Source organism: Malus sylvestris, chromosome 16 (genome assembly GCF_916048215.2).
Source record: "Malus sylvestris chromosome 16, drMalSylv7.2, whole genome shotgun sequence".
NCBI lineage: Eukaryota > Viridiplantae > Streptophyta > Magnoliopsida > Rosales > Rosaceae > Malus > Malus sylvestris.
Window position 1 is genome coordinate 32695542 of NC_062275.1, and position 16399 is coordinate 32711940.

General features: G+C 40.1%; 2 protein-coding genes, 1 non-coding gene and 1 pseudogene across 3 annotated transcripts in view; 1 reads left to right on the forward strand and 3 right to left on the reverse strand.

Annotated features, from left to right (window-relative positions):
- Positions 1-752: 752 nt before the first annotated feature.
- LOC126606743 (uncharacterized) lies at positions 753-2027 on the forward strand. The gene has a single exon (XM_050274130.1). The coding sequence runs from the start codon at positions 1106-1108 to the stop codon at positions 1880-1882; it is 777 nt and encodes a 258-aa protein (XP_050130087.1). The 5' UTR covers positions 753-1105; the 3' UTR covers positions 1883-2027.
- A 136-nt stretch (positions 2028-2163) lies between these two features.
- On the reverse strand, positions 2164-5651 carry LOC126606739 (phosphoacetylglucosamine mutase-like; annotated as a pseudogene).
- Positions 5652-6715: 1064 nt separating this feature from the next.
- On the reverse strand, positions 6716-6818 carry LOC126609450 (small nucleolar RNA Z103). The gene has a single exon (XR_007618165.1). It is a non-coding gene; the product is annotated as a small nucleolar RNA Z103 (small nucleolar RNA).
- Positions 6819-13755: 6937 nt separating this feature from the next.
- The window catches only part of LOC126606740 (uncharacterized), a 47343-nt gene continuing 44699 nt past the window's right edge, over positions 13756-16399 (reverse strand). Inside the window, exon 2 of the mRNA XM_050274127.1 lies at positions 13756-16099. Within this exon, the coding sequence (XP_050130084.1) occupies positions 14915-16051 (1137 nt within the window). The 5' untranslated portion in view covers positions 16052-16099 and the 3' untranslated portion in view covers positions 13756-14914. The remainder of the gene's footprint in view (positions 16100-16399) is intronic.

The window sequence follows — 16399 nt, forward strand, 5'->3', positions numbered from 1 at the left end:
GACACTTAATGGAGTTTTTACTGGAATGACCAAAATGATGGATGATGGACAATCTCAAAGACCACTTTTATCGATTTGGAATATCAGGGACCAAAGTGATGAGTTATGCAAATCTCAGAGACCAATTTGGTGATTTACCCTTCAAAGGCAAGAAGACTCACTCTTGTCCAATCAAACCTTTCAGGTATGCCTAATCATATTATTTCTTGTTTTAAATGCCCTTTAAGTTAATAAGCAAATTAAACAGGGATTGTAGGGATTGTAGACAGTTTTTATGGGGCAATAGTCATAAATGTAATCCTGCGAGTTGGAAGGAAATTTGTAGACCAAAGAGTGCGGGTGGCTTAGGTATCAGGAACCTAGACCATTTGAATAAGGCTTGTCTTGCTAAACTAGGTTGGAAAGTGCTTTTTGATAAGGATAATTGGTGGGCTAATATAGCCAGACGAAAATACCTTAGATACATATGATGGGTTTCTAGACACCAAAACTAAGCAAAACCACTCGCTTGCCTAAAATCCTGGGGTCCCGAGACATTATCAGTAGGGGTATGAGGTGGGTGATGGCAAGGACATCATGTTCTGGACTTTCTGGACTCACAACTGGGTTTTTCCTCACCCTCTCTTTCATCTCATCCCAGAAAATCAAGGACATGAAATTCAATAGGGAGATCAAGGTTGCTGATTTTATTGTTGACAGGCACTGGGATAAGAATAGGTTAAATCAAGTAATAGACACCTATACAGCAAATAAAATCTGTAATATTCCTATTCCTATTCATTCTTCCAAGGATGCAGTTGTCTAGGGGCCTAGTAATAATAGTAAGTTCACGGTAAAATCTGCAACTTGGTTTCAAATGGAGGATCTTGGCCATTCCCCATCTCAAAACCTTATAAATAGAGTGTGGAAGCAAGTCTTGCCTCCCAAACTAAAGTTATTTGCGTAGAGTCTCATCAAAGGTAAACTTCAAACTAGAAAGAAGCTAAGCAGGTTCGTTCCCAATATAAATACTCAGTGCCCCATGTGCAACAACCAAGAGGAAGATATTGATCATCTGTTCCTCCACTGCCAGTATGCTAAGTAGGTTTGGAGTTGTGCCACTGATATGTCTTTATCAAATTTTGATATCAACCTCAAGATAAGTGATTGGCTTGTGAACCTCTCTCACAAAAATTCGAATGCTGTAAGCAATTTTAGCAAAGCTATTTCTATTTGCTGGCAGATTTGGAATGGTAGAAATGGATGCATTTTCAGGAAAGAAAGGCATATCCATACCAGAGCTTTTATCCGGGCTATGGCTATGGTTAATGAGTATTTCAAGGATAATGTGAAGAGCTGGGAAAATACGCTGGTAACAAGTGATGATAAAGTGATCAAATGGAATTGTCCATCGTACCCATATGTTAAAATAAATTTCGACGGTTCGGTGTCAAACTCCTTGGCGGCGGGAGGTTTCATTATCAGGAACTGGAGCGGTAAACCTATTCTCGCTGGTGCTATGAGTTTGGGGTCTTCTACCATCAATGTTGCTGAGGCCATGGCGCTGTGTGAGGCACTAATCTGGGCTAGGAGGAGAAACTTGACGCATGTGTGTGTGGAGGGTGACTCAAAACTTACCATTGATGTTGTTCGTGGTGCTTGCGAAACGCCGTGGAACTTGAGGTCTATCATTGAAGATATCAGGTGGTGTGCCTCTTTCTTCCAGGATATCAAATGGGGGCATGTTTTCAGGAAGACGAATTTTGTTGCAGATGCTATGGCGTCTATTGGGCTGAAAATGGATAATCTTTGTATATGGGATCCTTGTCTTCCTGTCGAAGCAAACTCAGCCCTGTTATTTGATTGTAATGGCTCCGGCTGTGTGAGGGGCTTCTCTCTTTAATGAAGTTTTATTTTTCCATAAAAAAAATAATTAAAAAAAAAAAGAGTTAAGTTCTGCTGTGACTCTAGTTTTATGGACAAGTAATTTACCCAGATTCAAAAACATTGTGTTTCATCTGAGAAATGTGACTCTAGGTTTTCATACATTTTGCTGATGCATTTCCTTAGTTGACACGACAAACTTTTTTCCGGGAGATTATTGTGCCTGTATAGTGAACAAGAACTCTCAAGTTTGTTAATAAAGATGAAACAAATCGTAGGCGAAACTGAAGAACAAGAATCTACACATCAACAACTAATTTTTGTGACTTGTGAACTGGGAACATGCATCAGTAAGAAACAATGTAAAAAGAAAACAAATTATAAGACGCATTCAATGTTTTCGCACTTCTGGATTTTTGTCTGCGCCTTATATTACATGTCTAAGAATCATACAAGCTAGGGAAGACGCCGTTCTCTACATTTACAGGTTCAATCCACCGCAGTGACAACAAGAATAACAGAAAATATGTAAGTCAGCATAAATCCTCATCAACATAATAATTCGGTCAGTTTTGGTTTGAAAAAGGAAGTTGATCACTAGGAGCTTCCAAACCCAAGAAACTGGTCTACTAGTTTTGCTACAGACTTTGCCAAGCTGTCTGCTGCATTCTGTGTGGATGCCTCCGCATATACGCGTATAACATCTTCTGTTCCTGATGGTCGTATAAAACATCGGCCTCTAGGGTATTTAACCGCAATCAACAGGGAAAATCCTCAAAAATTTGTTTGTAAATTGTATATACCAGTAAAATTAGGAAAAATGGCAAATTTTCCTGTGCAACAAACAAATACTGCTAATCAACTTAACGGTGCAGACCAATAATCAACACGGATATCGTGCAGAGCAAAGGACTGAACTGTATGAAAAATAAAAGGAGAAATCTACTTACCGGTTTCAGCGTCAATGGCTTCTTGAATGCCAGGGGGTGTCACAGCCACAGTTTCTGCATTTTCTGTAACAACAGCAGTTCTGTCCATAACCTTGACCTGATAATTGTGAAGCAGAAGAATTAGATTCTAGGCACGTTGCGTCCAACAAGAATACGGAGGAAACTCAATTAATTTTCAAAACAGATAACAAGAAAGCCCGAAAAGAAAACAACCATAAAGACAATAAACTGACCATAAGATAGACAGATGACCAAGGAAACTTGCCTTAAGCTGCCTACTGGGTAGATCCTGATAAAGCTCATTCCACCTCTGTATCGACCACCCCATATGTTTCAGAATGACCTCAACCAAGAGTACCCCACTCAACGCGTCCCCAACAGCCTGGTTAATTAATTCACTAACAGCCAAGATTCTCAAAGCTGCCTTATGCTGTTCTGAACCTGAAAAGAAACAATCATGTTCTTCATTTAGATAGGTAATGGACAATCATGTCAGCACTAATGTAGTGGATAAAGACTGCTTTAACCTTTAAATGCATCAGAAAGCTCAGTAGTCCTGGTCTCTAACCAGCGTAAGTAATGTTCTGAGAACAAGATGGTGCCATGACCATTTGCTTCAAAGTAAATCCCAATATCATACTTGGCAGCTTTCTCATGAAGGTATTTCACTCCTGTAGGAGTAAAAGTGACTTCTAGGCCTAACTGTTTGAGATAATCCATGGATGATAATCATTATTTCCATTAACATCTATTTCCTTACTCTAAATGCTTAGTTGCTCCTTGATGAATATAGCAAACAAAGATAAAATCTTGTCCCCATCGACGAGTTCAATCTTATTACTACTTCTAGATGGCACAATAAAATATACAAGCTGATCAGCATCACCATCCAAACTAGCACACCTGAAAAGCTAGAACCATCCATACAGTTAGTCCCTGCCTTTGACATCTAATGTAACACTTTAGATCAGTAGTTGAGCATTACTAATTGACCAAATAGAAAATTTAAGTAGTTTGAAACCCCGAAACAATGGTTGGATATTGCACACTGGCATCCTTTGGTACCAAACTAGTATTGGGGTAAAAAATATTTAAAATAAAACCAAACTTGTATCGTAGCCAACAAATGTTTGCATCAATGAAAAGATACATCCATTGTAAGCAATCCAACAAGTTGTTAAATCGGATCAAAATTCAAGTTTTCCAATAGTAGTATGCTAGTACGACAAACTTTAGTAATGTTTTCCAATGTGTTGCAATAAAGCATACGATAATAATAACAAATCAACAAGCCACCAAAATTCAGGGTTTCTCCCATCTATCTCATAATCTCATTAACGTAGTATATGTACTTGCATCCATATGTACACAACAGAATTTGTCAGGATAATGCAATCATCAGTCATTCTCCAGCAATATCTCTATGATGCAGGCATTTCAAGCAAGTTACTTTAAGTAACTGATAATCAAAATTCATTTCACAATCCACAGATAACTGACCTAATCCCAACATCCTGTGAACCAAAACTACAAGGAACGACCTTTTCTTTCTGCACATGATCAGCACCAACTCCTTCATTCAGTACACCAGCTCCTTCTTTTCCGGAGTTCCGAATCTCAATAACCAAACCAGTCAACATCGTCTTCAAAAGTTCCAAGTTTTTCTCCACCAACACCATTTGCCCCATCCACAACCAACTTGTCATCCACATCACTGGGATGAGTTCCACTAGTAATCAAATCTACCAAGCACCTAACCAGCCACACAAAACACTTAATGAAGGCATTCAAACAACAATGAATTTTTTTAAAGATCAAACTAACTCATTACACAAAACTCTAGCTCCAACTAACCTAAATGAGCTTGAAAACTGCTTGAAGTAATCGTTGTCTGATACTTTCAAACCCTTATTTCTAGCACGAACCATCCAGTGTAGTTGTGGAGTAGTTAAAATTCCCAAGTCATGGGCAACCGCTCCAATAATTGAACTGATTCCCTTTAAAGGAACAAATGCTAAGAAATGAGGAGCGTAAAACGATTTAGAAACTGCATGGTATGCAATGGTAAAAGAGAAGATACCTGTTTAGCAGCCTCAACCAGAGATTCTCCACTGGATCTTGTATCTCTTGCCAACAATATCTCCACGGATTTTGCTCCATCGACTGCGATTTTTTCATTTTCAACAAATTCAGCTATCAACTGTTCAAGAGTTCAATCAGCCTTGTACACAAATTCACAAGAAGAAAAGAAAGGAGTGAGCACGCGCACACACACAGAAAGGCTATATAGAAAAAGAAAAACAGACATGAACAAGCTGTTGGGGATCACGAGCATTGGTGAGGGTATCAGCGAATGGCTCCCAGTCTTGAGAAAGCATTCCACCACTCGGGTCAGCAACTTTGACTCCATTATCAGAGACTTTGTTGTGAGATGCTGTGATCATCAGGCCGATCACTGATTGGATCTTGAGGGCCCTTGGAGCAGCCAAAATTCCCACCCTGTAAAGTGTGGATTGGAGGATTGAGGCATCAGCTCTGAAGCCAGCCGTTCCATACGATAGTTTCACACCTGGTGTCAACATCTCAAAATTAACAAACCAGAAACCGAATTCCGTTGAGAGGAAAGGGAAAATGCGAGAGAGAGAGAAATGTGGACCTTGTGGAGGCGGGAAGCGAGATGAGGAGCTGAGGAGGAGTGAACGTTGGTCTTTATTCATGGTTTGTTAATCCTGATTGAAACTAACATCAAAGAGTTTGAGTTTCAGGCATATAACTAGCAGTTCCCGCGTTGCTGCGGGTCTTAAAACTACTGGACATAAAAGAAGAAAACAGCCAATGCAAACTTGTAATGGATAGTTTGTAATTAATAGGTTTTTAGTATGTTCATGCTATTTAAACACAAAAAATATAATAAGAAAAAGAAGTTGAGTGTTGGCAAAAAGTGATGTAATTTGTGGCATACCTGTAGTCAGGTCTGTGTAATCGATTTAGTTGTGAACACTGGTAACATGTATAACTCAGAGAACAAAAAATAGCAGAAACTGAAGAAGAAAATGATGTGCACAGAGAATATACTGCAGTAACTATAAATTAAGGTTAGAAGTGTTTTAATTTTGATATAAATTTGTGGTCGAGAATTATGCATAAGAGGATAACTGCTTTTATGAGTGAGCATATAATAAGTCAAAACGATTATTAATAATTAACGAAATGTTTGAAGTAAAAAAAATATACATTTGATGTTGAAATTCGATATCATAATGTAACTGTAACTTATTAGAAGGGTTTAAATTGGCATTAACTGGTCTATAACAGTTTGTCCAATTATATTGAATATCATTAGACCATGTTGTGATACGATGTTACTGGAAAACGAAGAAAAAATTATATAAGCTATTAGAAACAATATACAATTGTAAATGTAAAGTTGTGTAATTTGATTCTTAATAAGCATGCATATATACCGTTTGGATATGAAGAATTAAAAAACATATAGAGCTGTGCACTTAGTTGAGGTAAGAGTTTAGATGATGGGAATCCATGCTGATAATTTGTTGAGGAAAACAAAACTTTAGTTTGATGTTCAAGCAGATGGGAACAGACAGAAAGAACAAAAGGTACAATACATAATAAAAAGAAGATGATGTCCAAAGATTGGAAAAGCAGGTTAAGAAGTAAATTTATGTTTTATACCGACTAAAATGATTGTCAAATTTGCAGCAAGCTATCTTTGAATGAATAAAAAATAGGGTAAAAATTGTAGGCAAATTTGATCAGGTGAACTGGAGAAAATTGAAAACCAGTATTAAAAATGCATCACAAATGAGAATATGGTGTAAAATGATATGTAAGCCAGTTTTGTACTGATTCTAATGTAAATATGGGAAAAAGGATGTTCAAAGATGGATCCGATAGAGCTGATTAGGTGTCTCTGTGTAACACAGAGATACTATTTGCTCAGTTATTTCAGCTTTGATCATTTGGATAAATAATCATCACTTCCATATTTTCCCTTCAGTGGGATGATCTTTTTGTTTTACAATGTTATCTAGGAAGAAACTCATTGGATCATGCAATAACAAATAGAAAAACTATTTAAAAGAAAAACTAAGTGGGGTCGGCTATATGAATCCTAGAATGTCATTGCGCTCGGTTTTGTGTCATGTCCTCCTTTAGATCCAAGTACTCTAAGTCTTTTCTTAGGGTCTCTTCCAAAGTTTTCCTAGGTTTTCCTCTACCCCTTCGGCCCTGAACCTCTATCCCATAGTCACATCTTCGAACCGGAGCGTCAGTAGGCCTTCTTTGCACATATCCAAACCCATTTTGTGTACGTGTTGATGTTTCACCGCCCAACATTCTGTGCCATACAGCATCGCCGGCCTTATTGCCGTCCTATAAAATTTTCCCTTGAGCTTTAGTGGCCTACTACGGTCACACAACACGCCGGATGCACTCTTCCACTTCATCCATCCAGCTTGTATTCTATGGTTGAGATCTCCATCTAATTCTCCGTTCTTTTGCAAGATAGATCCTAGGTAGCGAAAACGGTCGCTCTTTGGTATTTCATGATCTCCGATCCTCACCCCTAACTCATTTTGGCCTCCATTTGCACTGAACTTGCACTCCATATATTCTGTCTTTGATCGGCTTAGGCGAAGACCTTTAGATTCCAACACTTCTCTCCAAAGGTTAAGCTTCGCATTTACCCCTCATGAGTTTCATCTATCAACACTATATCGTTTGCGAAAAGCATACACCAAGGAATATCATCTTGAATATGTCCTGTTAACTCATCCATTACCAACGCAAAAAGGTAAGGACTTAAGGATTGTTGATGCACAAAATCAGTGAGGACTTTGGTACAATAGAAAGTATTAAGTTTGTGATCTTCGCTAGATTGCTCTGGTCATTAGTGTGGATAAGTATGTAAATGGATAGAGACAGGAAAGCAAACACAAGATGTACGTGGTTCACCTAGATTGGCTACATCCACGGAGTAGAGGAGTTCTCATTAATTATGAAGGGTTTACACAAGTACATAGGTTCAAGCTCTCCTTTAGTGAGTACAAGTGAATGATTTAGTACAAATGACATAGGTTCAAGCTCTTGTCTTCACTTGCCTTATCTGTCTCATAGGTAGATGTGGCATCTTCTCTGGAAGTACTCTTCCTCCATCCAAGGGTGGTATCTTTAACTGGTGGAGATGCACAAGGTAATGTATCAATTTCACTTGAAGCTTACTTGTAGTTTCAGGCTTGGTCAAGCGCGATACAAATCATGTAGTAGGAGTCCCCCAAGTCGCCGAGCTAGGGGATCTGCTGAAAGAGGCGACAGACAAGGTAAGCAATCAAAGCTCCAAGCAATCAGTCCCAGAACAGAAGTTTGATTTTGAGTTCCGGCTGATTGTTCTCATTCTCCCTATCTTGCAGGCAGCATGAAGGATAAAGAGAAGAAAATGAGAATAGATGATATGAGATACTTTTGCTTTTGAAGAAGTAACTTTCCACAGGCTTATTCTTGAACTGGGCTGGAGGATTTTCTAGTTTCTTCCAGAGTATAAGGCCGACTGAAGAATTTGAGGGTCAAAACAAGTCCATCAAATCTAGAGTATATTCGACCCTGCTGATATGGGATACTTTTGCTGTTGACAAAGTAGTGGATGTATCGGCACGTGTTCTGTTACGCTTGTCTCCACATGCTTCCTTGTATCCTTCTCACTTTCCCTATATGTTTCTCAGGCAGATGTGGTATCTTCTCTGGAAGCATAAGATGTTGAAGATGAGTACTCGAGAGTAATGCCAGGTAAGTAATCAGGTACGGGGTTCCAGGCAGTTAGTTCCTAACTAGAAGCTTGATTCCAAGTGCTGATTGATTGCTCTCTTTCTCCTTGTCTTGCAGGTAAGAACAAGGTCAAAGGAAAAGACAGGGAAAAAGCATGATATGGGATACTTTTGCTTTTAACCCTGATGATATGAGACATTCTTGCTCTGGTGTAGCTTGTTTGCAGAGGGATTATCGGGGGGAAAGAAAGCTGAGTATTTCGAGAGGCTTCGTTGGGAGTGCCCTCTCAGATATGAGGAAGGGTTGAACATTTTTGCAAGTCTGCCTGTCCGTTGAGGATGGAGGTCGACATATATAGGAGTTTCCTTATCAACAAGTGAAGGGAAAATTATGAGTTTTCACATATAGGAATTTCAAAATGACTAATATGCATATACAAATCAAATTTAATATACGAAAGCAGCGGAAGCATTTATAACAAATTATCAAAGCTATAGTCATGCAAATCCCCTTCAAGGTTCATAGGTTTATATATAATGCATCAAAACAATTTTAGAGAAGAACAAAGTGAAGGTTTAGTCTAATACCTCTTGATCTAGACTTGAGACCAAGGATGGACCACCTCCAAGCCCTTTGTTCCTTGAACTCCTTGAGCCTAGCTTCCCTCCTTGCCTCCTCCACTTTGTTAGAATGAGTGCTCCTAGGTTCTCTTCAAGTTTCCAAAGTAGGAAACCTCTAAAGATCCTCACCCACTAGTGTAGTGAGAAGGATGAAGGAATAACCAAAAGGGTGAAAGATGTGTTAGTAAAAACACCCCTAAGGTGGCCGGCCTTTGTAGTGTTAGAGAGCTATTTTTCTTTTGCCTCTTTGTTGTTTTAACACTTCAAAAACCCTAATGAACAATATCTCTATAAAGTTCCTTATATAGACAAAAAGAAACCTAGTCAACCACTTGACTAAATATCTCTCCCTTTCCACTTAAAGTGGCCGGCCTCTTGTGTTGGATTTGGGCTTTGGGCTTTTATATATTTCAAGTCATCCAATGCTTGAATAAAAGCCCAATGAGTTTAGGCCCAATGGGCCCAATTAAACCAGAACGTTTCTTTAAGCCCAAAACGATCTTTATCGCTTTTATGATTTCTTTAGACTTTCTAAATTAATCACAACACTTAATTAATCCAATTAATTATTTCCATCATCCATTAGTTACTCACTACAATAGTGTATTGGTGAACAATCTTTTAGGTTCTAATTAGCAAGGCAGTGAGGTGATTGGCACCAATCCAATTGATTATATTTAATCCAATCACTTAGTGAATTAAAACATACTTTTAATTCACCTTCTTCTTTGACGACTACATTTAATCATTTAGAAGAACTCACAAGCCATGAGTGACATCTAACCATATATCATGGCTACCCAAGCTAATGTAGAAGTTTGTTCGGAGAACCTATTCAGTTGGAATTACAATGTAATTCGATCCTTCTCTAAAACAATACTCTCAATCACATTACTAGGGTATGGAAATATTACGTCAAACCCCTAATGTGATTATTCCTTCTTATATGATTCTTTTGAGTCGTATAGGAACGCTTTCCTTTATTACGCTCGATACTTCGGCCGAAGATTCCCGAATCATATCTTAGAGTATTCTTCCTCTCTTATCGAGGATTAGAGATTCCTTGTTGCGCATACACTTGCCTTCATGACTAAGTGGCTTAACCCCAATTATGCCGTGGACACCCGCGAATGGGGAGACTTTGACATAATCAAAGATTAAGTACTTAACCACAAGACAACGACGATGCCTCAGGTCAAAGGGCTACTTACATTATTCCAACCATTAGAGTTACTTGCTTGACATGTGAGTAGACCTCCATGCAAGTACTCTCGTTCGATTGTGTTCAGTGAACTCATTCCCTTAATGAGCACCTACATACTTGTCTTAGTGTCACAACACAAATGGGATAAGACTTTCCATCCTTCCATTTGAAGCAGACACAGTATGTACCGGTCTAAGCATTGTCAGTATCCCTTCGACAATCCAATGACCAGGAACCTTTTTGGACATTTGGTTATGTGAAGAAGGTCTCTGTAGTTTAACATCATTAGATTACTTCTTCAATCGATCCATTGTCCATGGATACACTATTTAGGACATATATCGTTTATTGAGATAGTCCTAATTAGTATCTTTGCCATTTGATGTATAAGATTCATCTATACATCGATTTATTTGTCCTAAAAGGTTTCTTCCAAAGATTGACTTTCAGGGCATATTTCTAACAACAAGTAGTAATGCTATTCCTTTACCCTGCTTGGTCATAGCACGGTAGTGGGAGCTGCCAGCTTCACATGTGTCAGAGCACTTTGAAAAAGTTGTCTGTGGTATCTGGAAAGCTGATATTGTGTGTGAAGATTACAGACAAGCTTTATCCAAGGAGATCTGGCTCTCAAAGTTGAGAAATCGGTGCCTCTTCGGTTTTCGAACAAGCATACTGTCGAGGATCTGGCTCTCGAGATTCGAAGAACGGTGCCTCTTCGATTTTTGAGAGAGCAATCCTGCTGGGAGTCTGGCTCTCGAGATTCGGAGAGCGGTGTCTCTTCGATTTTTGAGAAAGTAATCATGTTGGGAGTCTGGCTCTCTTGATTCGGAGGTGCCTCTTCGATTTTGGAGCAATCAATCTTGTTGGGAATGTTTTCTCGAATGTGAGTAAAGGTTGGGCATGTTTGCTAGTCTACCTTGCCACGGAGCATAGAGGTTGACACATAGGGACTTTCCAATTATCCAGCAGTGGTGCTGTTCCTTTACCCTTGTGGGTAATAATATGGTAGCTAGACCTTCAAAATTTATGTGTCTAAACTTTGTTAGTGCTGTTTCTTTGCTATTATTTTGCCCTTCTTGGTCATAACGATGTAGTGAGAGCTGCAAGCTTCACATGTCTAAACTTTATCAGAGATCTTTGGCAAAGTTATCTGTGGTACCCATGAGCTGATGGTGCGTGTGGAAAGTGGATGATTGAACAGTAAGATTCACATGCTTTCTACTTCACCAGAAATCTTCAACAGAATGCCCGTAATTTCAGCAAAGCTGAGTGTGCATGTGACAGGTGCTGACAAGGCTGAGAAAAGCAGGTGCCTCTTCGATTTCTGAGATTGGCCCTCGTGGTCTCTGAGCAGCCTAGCTTTTGAGAAAGCAAGCGTCTCTTCGATTTCTAAGATCGGCCTTCGTGGTTTTTGAGCAGCCCAGCTTTTGAGAAAGCAAACGCCTCTTCGATTTCTGAGATCGGCCCTCGTGGTCTCTGAGTAGACCAGCTTTTGAGAAAGCAAACGCCTTTTCGATTTCTAGGCAGGCGCCTCTTCGATTTCTGAAGCTCCGTCGAGTGCAGATTTTTATAGAGGTTGGCATTAAGTTCCAAAGCACACTTGAATCTTCACCAGTAGAAGCTCCATTCTTGCACTTCTAAGATCTTGATTTGTCCGACCTTTTCTCTCTTCAACACCTTTGAAAATGTCTGGCCCCTTCGACCGTCGTTTTGACTTGAACCTTGTTGAAGAGGCAGCCACGCCTTCTCCAGACAACATATGGCGCCCATCCTTCTTATCCCCTACTGGTCCTCCTACTGTTGGGGATTCCGTGATGAAGAATGATACGACTGCTGCGGTGGTGGCCAGAAACCTTCTCACTCCCAAAGATAACAGACTACTTTCCAAACGGTCTGATGAGTTGGCTGTTAAGGATTCTCTGGCTCTAAGTGTTCAGTGTGCAGGTTCTGTGTCTAATATGGCCCAACGCCTATTTGCTCGAACCTGCCAAGTTGAATCATTGGCGGCTGAAGTGATGAGTCTCAAACAGGAGATTAGAGGGCTCAAGCATGAGAATAAACAGTTGCACCGGCTCGCACATGACTATGCTACAAACATGAAGAGGAAGCTTGACCAGATGAAGGAATCTGATGGTCAGGTTTTACTTGATCATTAGCGGTTTGGGGTTTGTTCCAAAGGCATTTATTGCCTTCGTCTTCTGGGGCTGTACCGCGTAATGAAGCTCCAAATGATCAACCTCCGATGCCTCCTCCTTCTAGGGTTCTGTCCAGTACTGAGGCTCCGAATGATCCCCCTCCGGTGCTTTCTCTTTCTGGGGCTCTACCGACTGCTGAGACTTCTCCTAAGCAACCTTTGTGAAGGCTCCCTCTTGTTTGTTTATTTTGACTCATGTATATGTACATATTTGTAACTTATCGGAGATATCAATAAATAAGCTTTGCTTCATTTCAACGTATTGTGTTAAATACACCAAAGCCTTCTTCACTGAGTGGGGTCGACTATATGAATCATAGAACGCCATTGTGCTCGGTCCTGTGTCATGTCCTCCGTTAGATCCAAATACTCTAAGTCTTTTCTTAGAGTCTCTTCCAAAGTTTTCCTAGGTCTTCCTCTACCCCTTTGGCCCTGAACCTCTGTCCCGTAGTCGCATCTTCTAACTGGAGCGTCAGTAGGCCTTCTTTGCACATGTCCAAACCACCGTAACCGATTTTCTCTCAATTTTCCTACAATTTCAGCTACTCCTACTTTACTTCAGATATCCTTATTCCTAATCTTATCCTTTCTCGTGTGCCCACACATCCAACGAAGCATCCTCATCTCCGCTACACCCATTTTGTGTACGTGTTGATGCTTCACCGCCCAACATTCTATGCCATAAAGCATCGCCGGCCTTATTGCCGTCCTATAAAATTTTCCCTTGAGCTTCAGTGGCATACGGCGGTCACACAACACGCCTCCACTTCATCCATCCAGCTTGTATTCTATGGTTGAGATCTCCATCTAATTCTCCGTTCTTTTGCAAGATAGATCCTAAGTAGCGAAAACGATCGCTCTTTGGTATTTCCTGATCTTCAATCCTCACCCCTAACTCATTTTGGCCTCCATTTGCACTGAACTTGCACTCCATATATTCTGTCTTTGATCGGCTTAGGCGAAGACCTTTAGATTCCAACACTTCTCTCCAAAGGTTAAGCTTCGTATTTACCCATTCCTGAGTTTCATCTATCAACACTATATCGTCTGCGAAAAGCATACACCAAGGAATATCATCTTGAATATGTCCTGTTAACTTATTCATTACCAACACAAAAAGGTAAGGACTTAAGGATGAGCCTTAATGTAATCCTACAGTTATGGGGAAGCTTTCGGTTTGTCCTTCATGAGTTCTTACGGCAGTCTTTGCTACTTCATACATATCCTTTATAGCTTGGATATATGCTACTCGTACTCCTTTCTTCTCTAAAATCCTCCAAAGAATATCTCTTGGGACCCTATCATACGTTTTTTCCAAATCTATAAAGACCATGTGTAAATCCTTTTTCCCATCTCTATATCTTTCCATCAATCTTCGTAAGAGATAGATTGCCTCCATGGTTGAGCGTCCTAGCATGAACCCGAATTGGTTGTCCGAAACCCGTGTCTATTGCCTCAATCTATGCTCAATGACTCTCTCCCAGAGCTTCATTGTATGACTCATTAGCTTAATACCCCTACAGTTCATGCAATTTTGTACGTCGCCCTTATTCTTGTAGATAGGCACCAAAGTGCTCTTTCGCCACTCATTTGGCATCTTTTTCGTTTTCAAAATCCTATTGAAAAGGTCAATGAGCCATGCTATACCTATCTCTCCCAAGACTTTCCACACTTCGATCGGTATATCGTATGGGCCCACTGCTTTTCTATGCTTCATCTTCTTCAAAGCTACAACCACTTCTTCCTTCCTGATTCAACTATAAAAGGAGTAGTTTCTACACTCTTTTGAGTTACTCAACTCCCCTAAAGAAGTACTCCTTTCATGTCCTTCATTGAAAAGATTATAAAAATAACCTTTCCATCTGTCTTTGACCGCATTCTCTGTAGCAAGAACCTTTCCATCCTCATCCTTGATGCACCTTACTTGGTTTAGGTCCATTCTCTTCTTTTCCCTTGCTCTAGCTAGTTTATAGATATCCAACTCTCCTTCTTTGGTATCTAGTCGCTTATACATGTCGTCATAAGCTGCTAACTTAGCTTCTCTCACAACTTTCTTCGCCTCTTGCTTCGCTCTTCTATACCTTTTACCATTTTCATCGGTCCTGTCCTTGTATAAGGCTTTACAACATTCCTTTTTAGCCTTCACCTTTGTTTGTACTTCCTCATTCCACCACCAAGATTCCTTTTGGTGTGGAGCAGAGCCCTTGGACTCTCCTAATACCTCTTTTGCTACTTTTCAGATACAACTAGCCATGGAATCCCACCTTTGGCTAGCTTCCCCCTTTCTATCCCACCCACACTAGGTGATTACTTTCTCTTTGAAAATGACTTGTTTTTCTCCTTTTAGATTCCACCATCTAGTCCTTAGGCACTTCCAAGTCTTGTTCTTTTTTCTCACTCTTTTGATATGTACATCCATCACCAACAAGCGATGTTGATTAGCCAAGCTCTCTCCCAGTATAACTTTGCAATCCTTACAAGTTATACGATCCCCTTTCCTCATTAGAAGAAAATCTATTTGTGTTTTTGACGACCCACTCTTGTAGGTGATCATATGTTTTTCTCTCTTCTTAAAGAAGGTGTTGGCTAAGAAGAGATCATATGCCATTGCAAAATCCAAGATAGCTTCCCCATCCTCGTTTCTCTCCCCAAAACCATGGCCACCATGAAAACCTCCATAGTTGCCTGTCTCCCTGCCCACGTGTCCATTTAAATCTCCTCCTATAAATAACTTCTCTGTCTGGGCAATTCCTTGCACCAAGTCTCCAAGGTCTTCCCAAAATTTCTCCTTCGAACTCGTATCCAACCCTACTTGAGGTGCGTACGCACTAATCACATTGATAAGTTCTTGTCCTATTACAATCTTGATTGCCATGATTCTATCTCCTACCCTCTTGACATCTACAACATCTTGTGTCAAGGTCTTATCCACGATGATGCCAACACCGTTTCTCGTTCTATTTGTGCCCGAATACCAAAGTTTAAACCCTGAGTTTTCTAGATCCTTTTCCTTAAGACCAACCCACTTAGTTTCTTGTAGGCACATAATATTTATCCTTCTCCTCACCATAACTTCCACTACTTCAATAGATTTTCCCGTTAAGGTTCTTATATTCCACGTTCCTAAACGCATTCTACTCTCTTGAACTCTACCCTTCTGTCCTAGCTTCTTCACCCTCCCCCGTCCAATAGGATCAAAGTACTTCTTTTGTGTGTCCTGTGTAAAGTTGATAGGAGCATATGCTCCCAAACAACTTTGAGTGGAGTCGTTCGAAAAGAAGTTTCTATGGCCCCCTTGCTCATTTAACACTGCATCCGGGTGCCGATGGAGATACAGCGACCCTTGCTCACTTATCACTGTGCTCGGGCCACACAACGCGCCACTTACGGGTGACGCCCTAGCTTTAGCGCGATTTCGTTCTGGATTTATTTTCATAAGGATTCGATGTAACTGAGGAGTGCCGGATGTCGACTACCTGACGCCCTCCCCCTCCTCCTTTACCCGGGCTTGGGACCGGCAATGTAAGATAAACTTACACAGACGGAGTTAAAAACTATTTAAAAGAATAACAAAGATAATTTTTGCAGTACATGGAAAATATAAACTTGTTTGAATAAAAAGCCTAAGATGAAAGGGTCATATTACGTACCTGAAGTACAAATGGTTTTAAAGGCTGTACATTGAAGCTGCAAAAAATAAAGAGCATCACATGCTGAAAACAAAAAGAAAACCAAATTGTTAGCGTAGACAGAGCAGGCAAAACATAAAAGAAACCAAAATTTG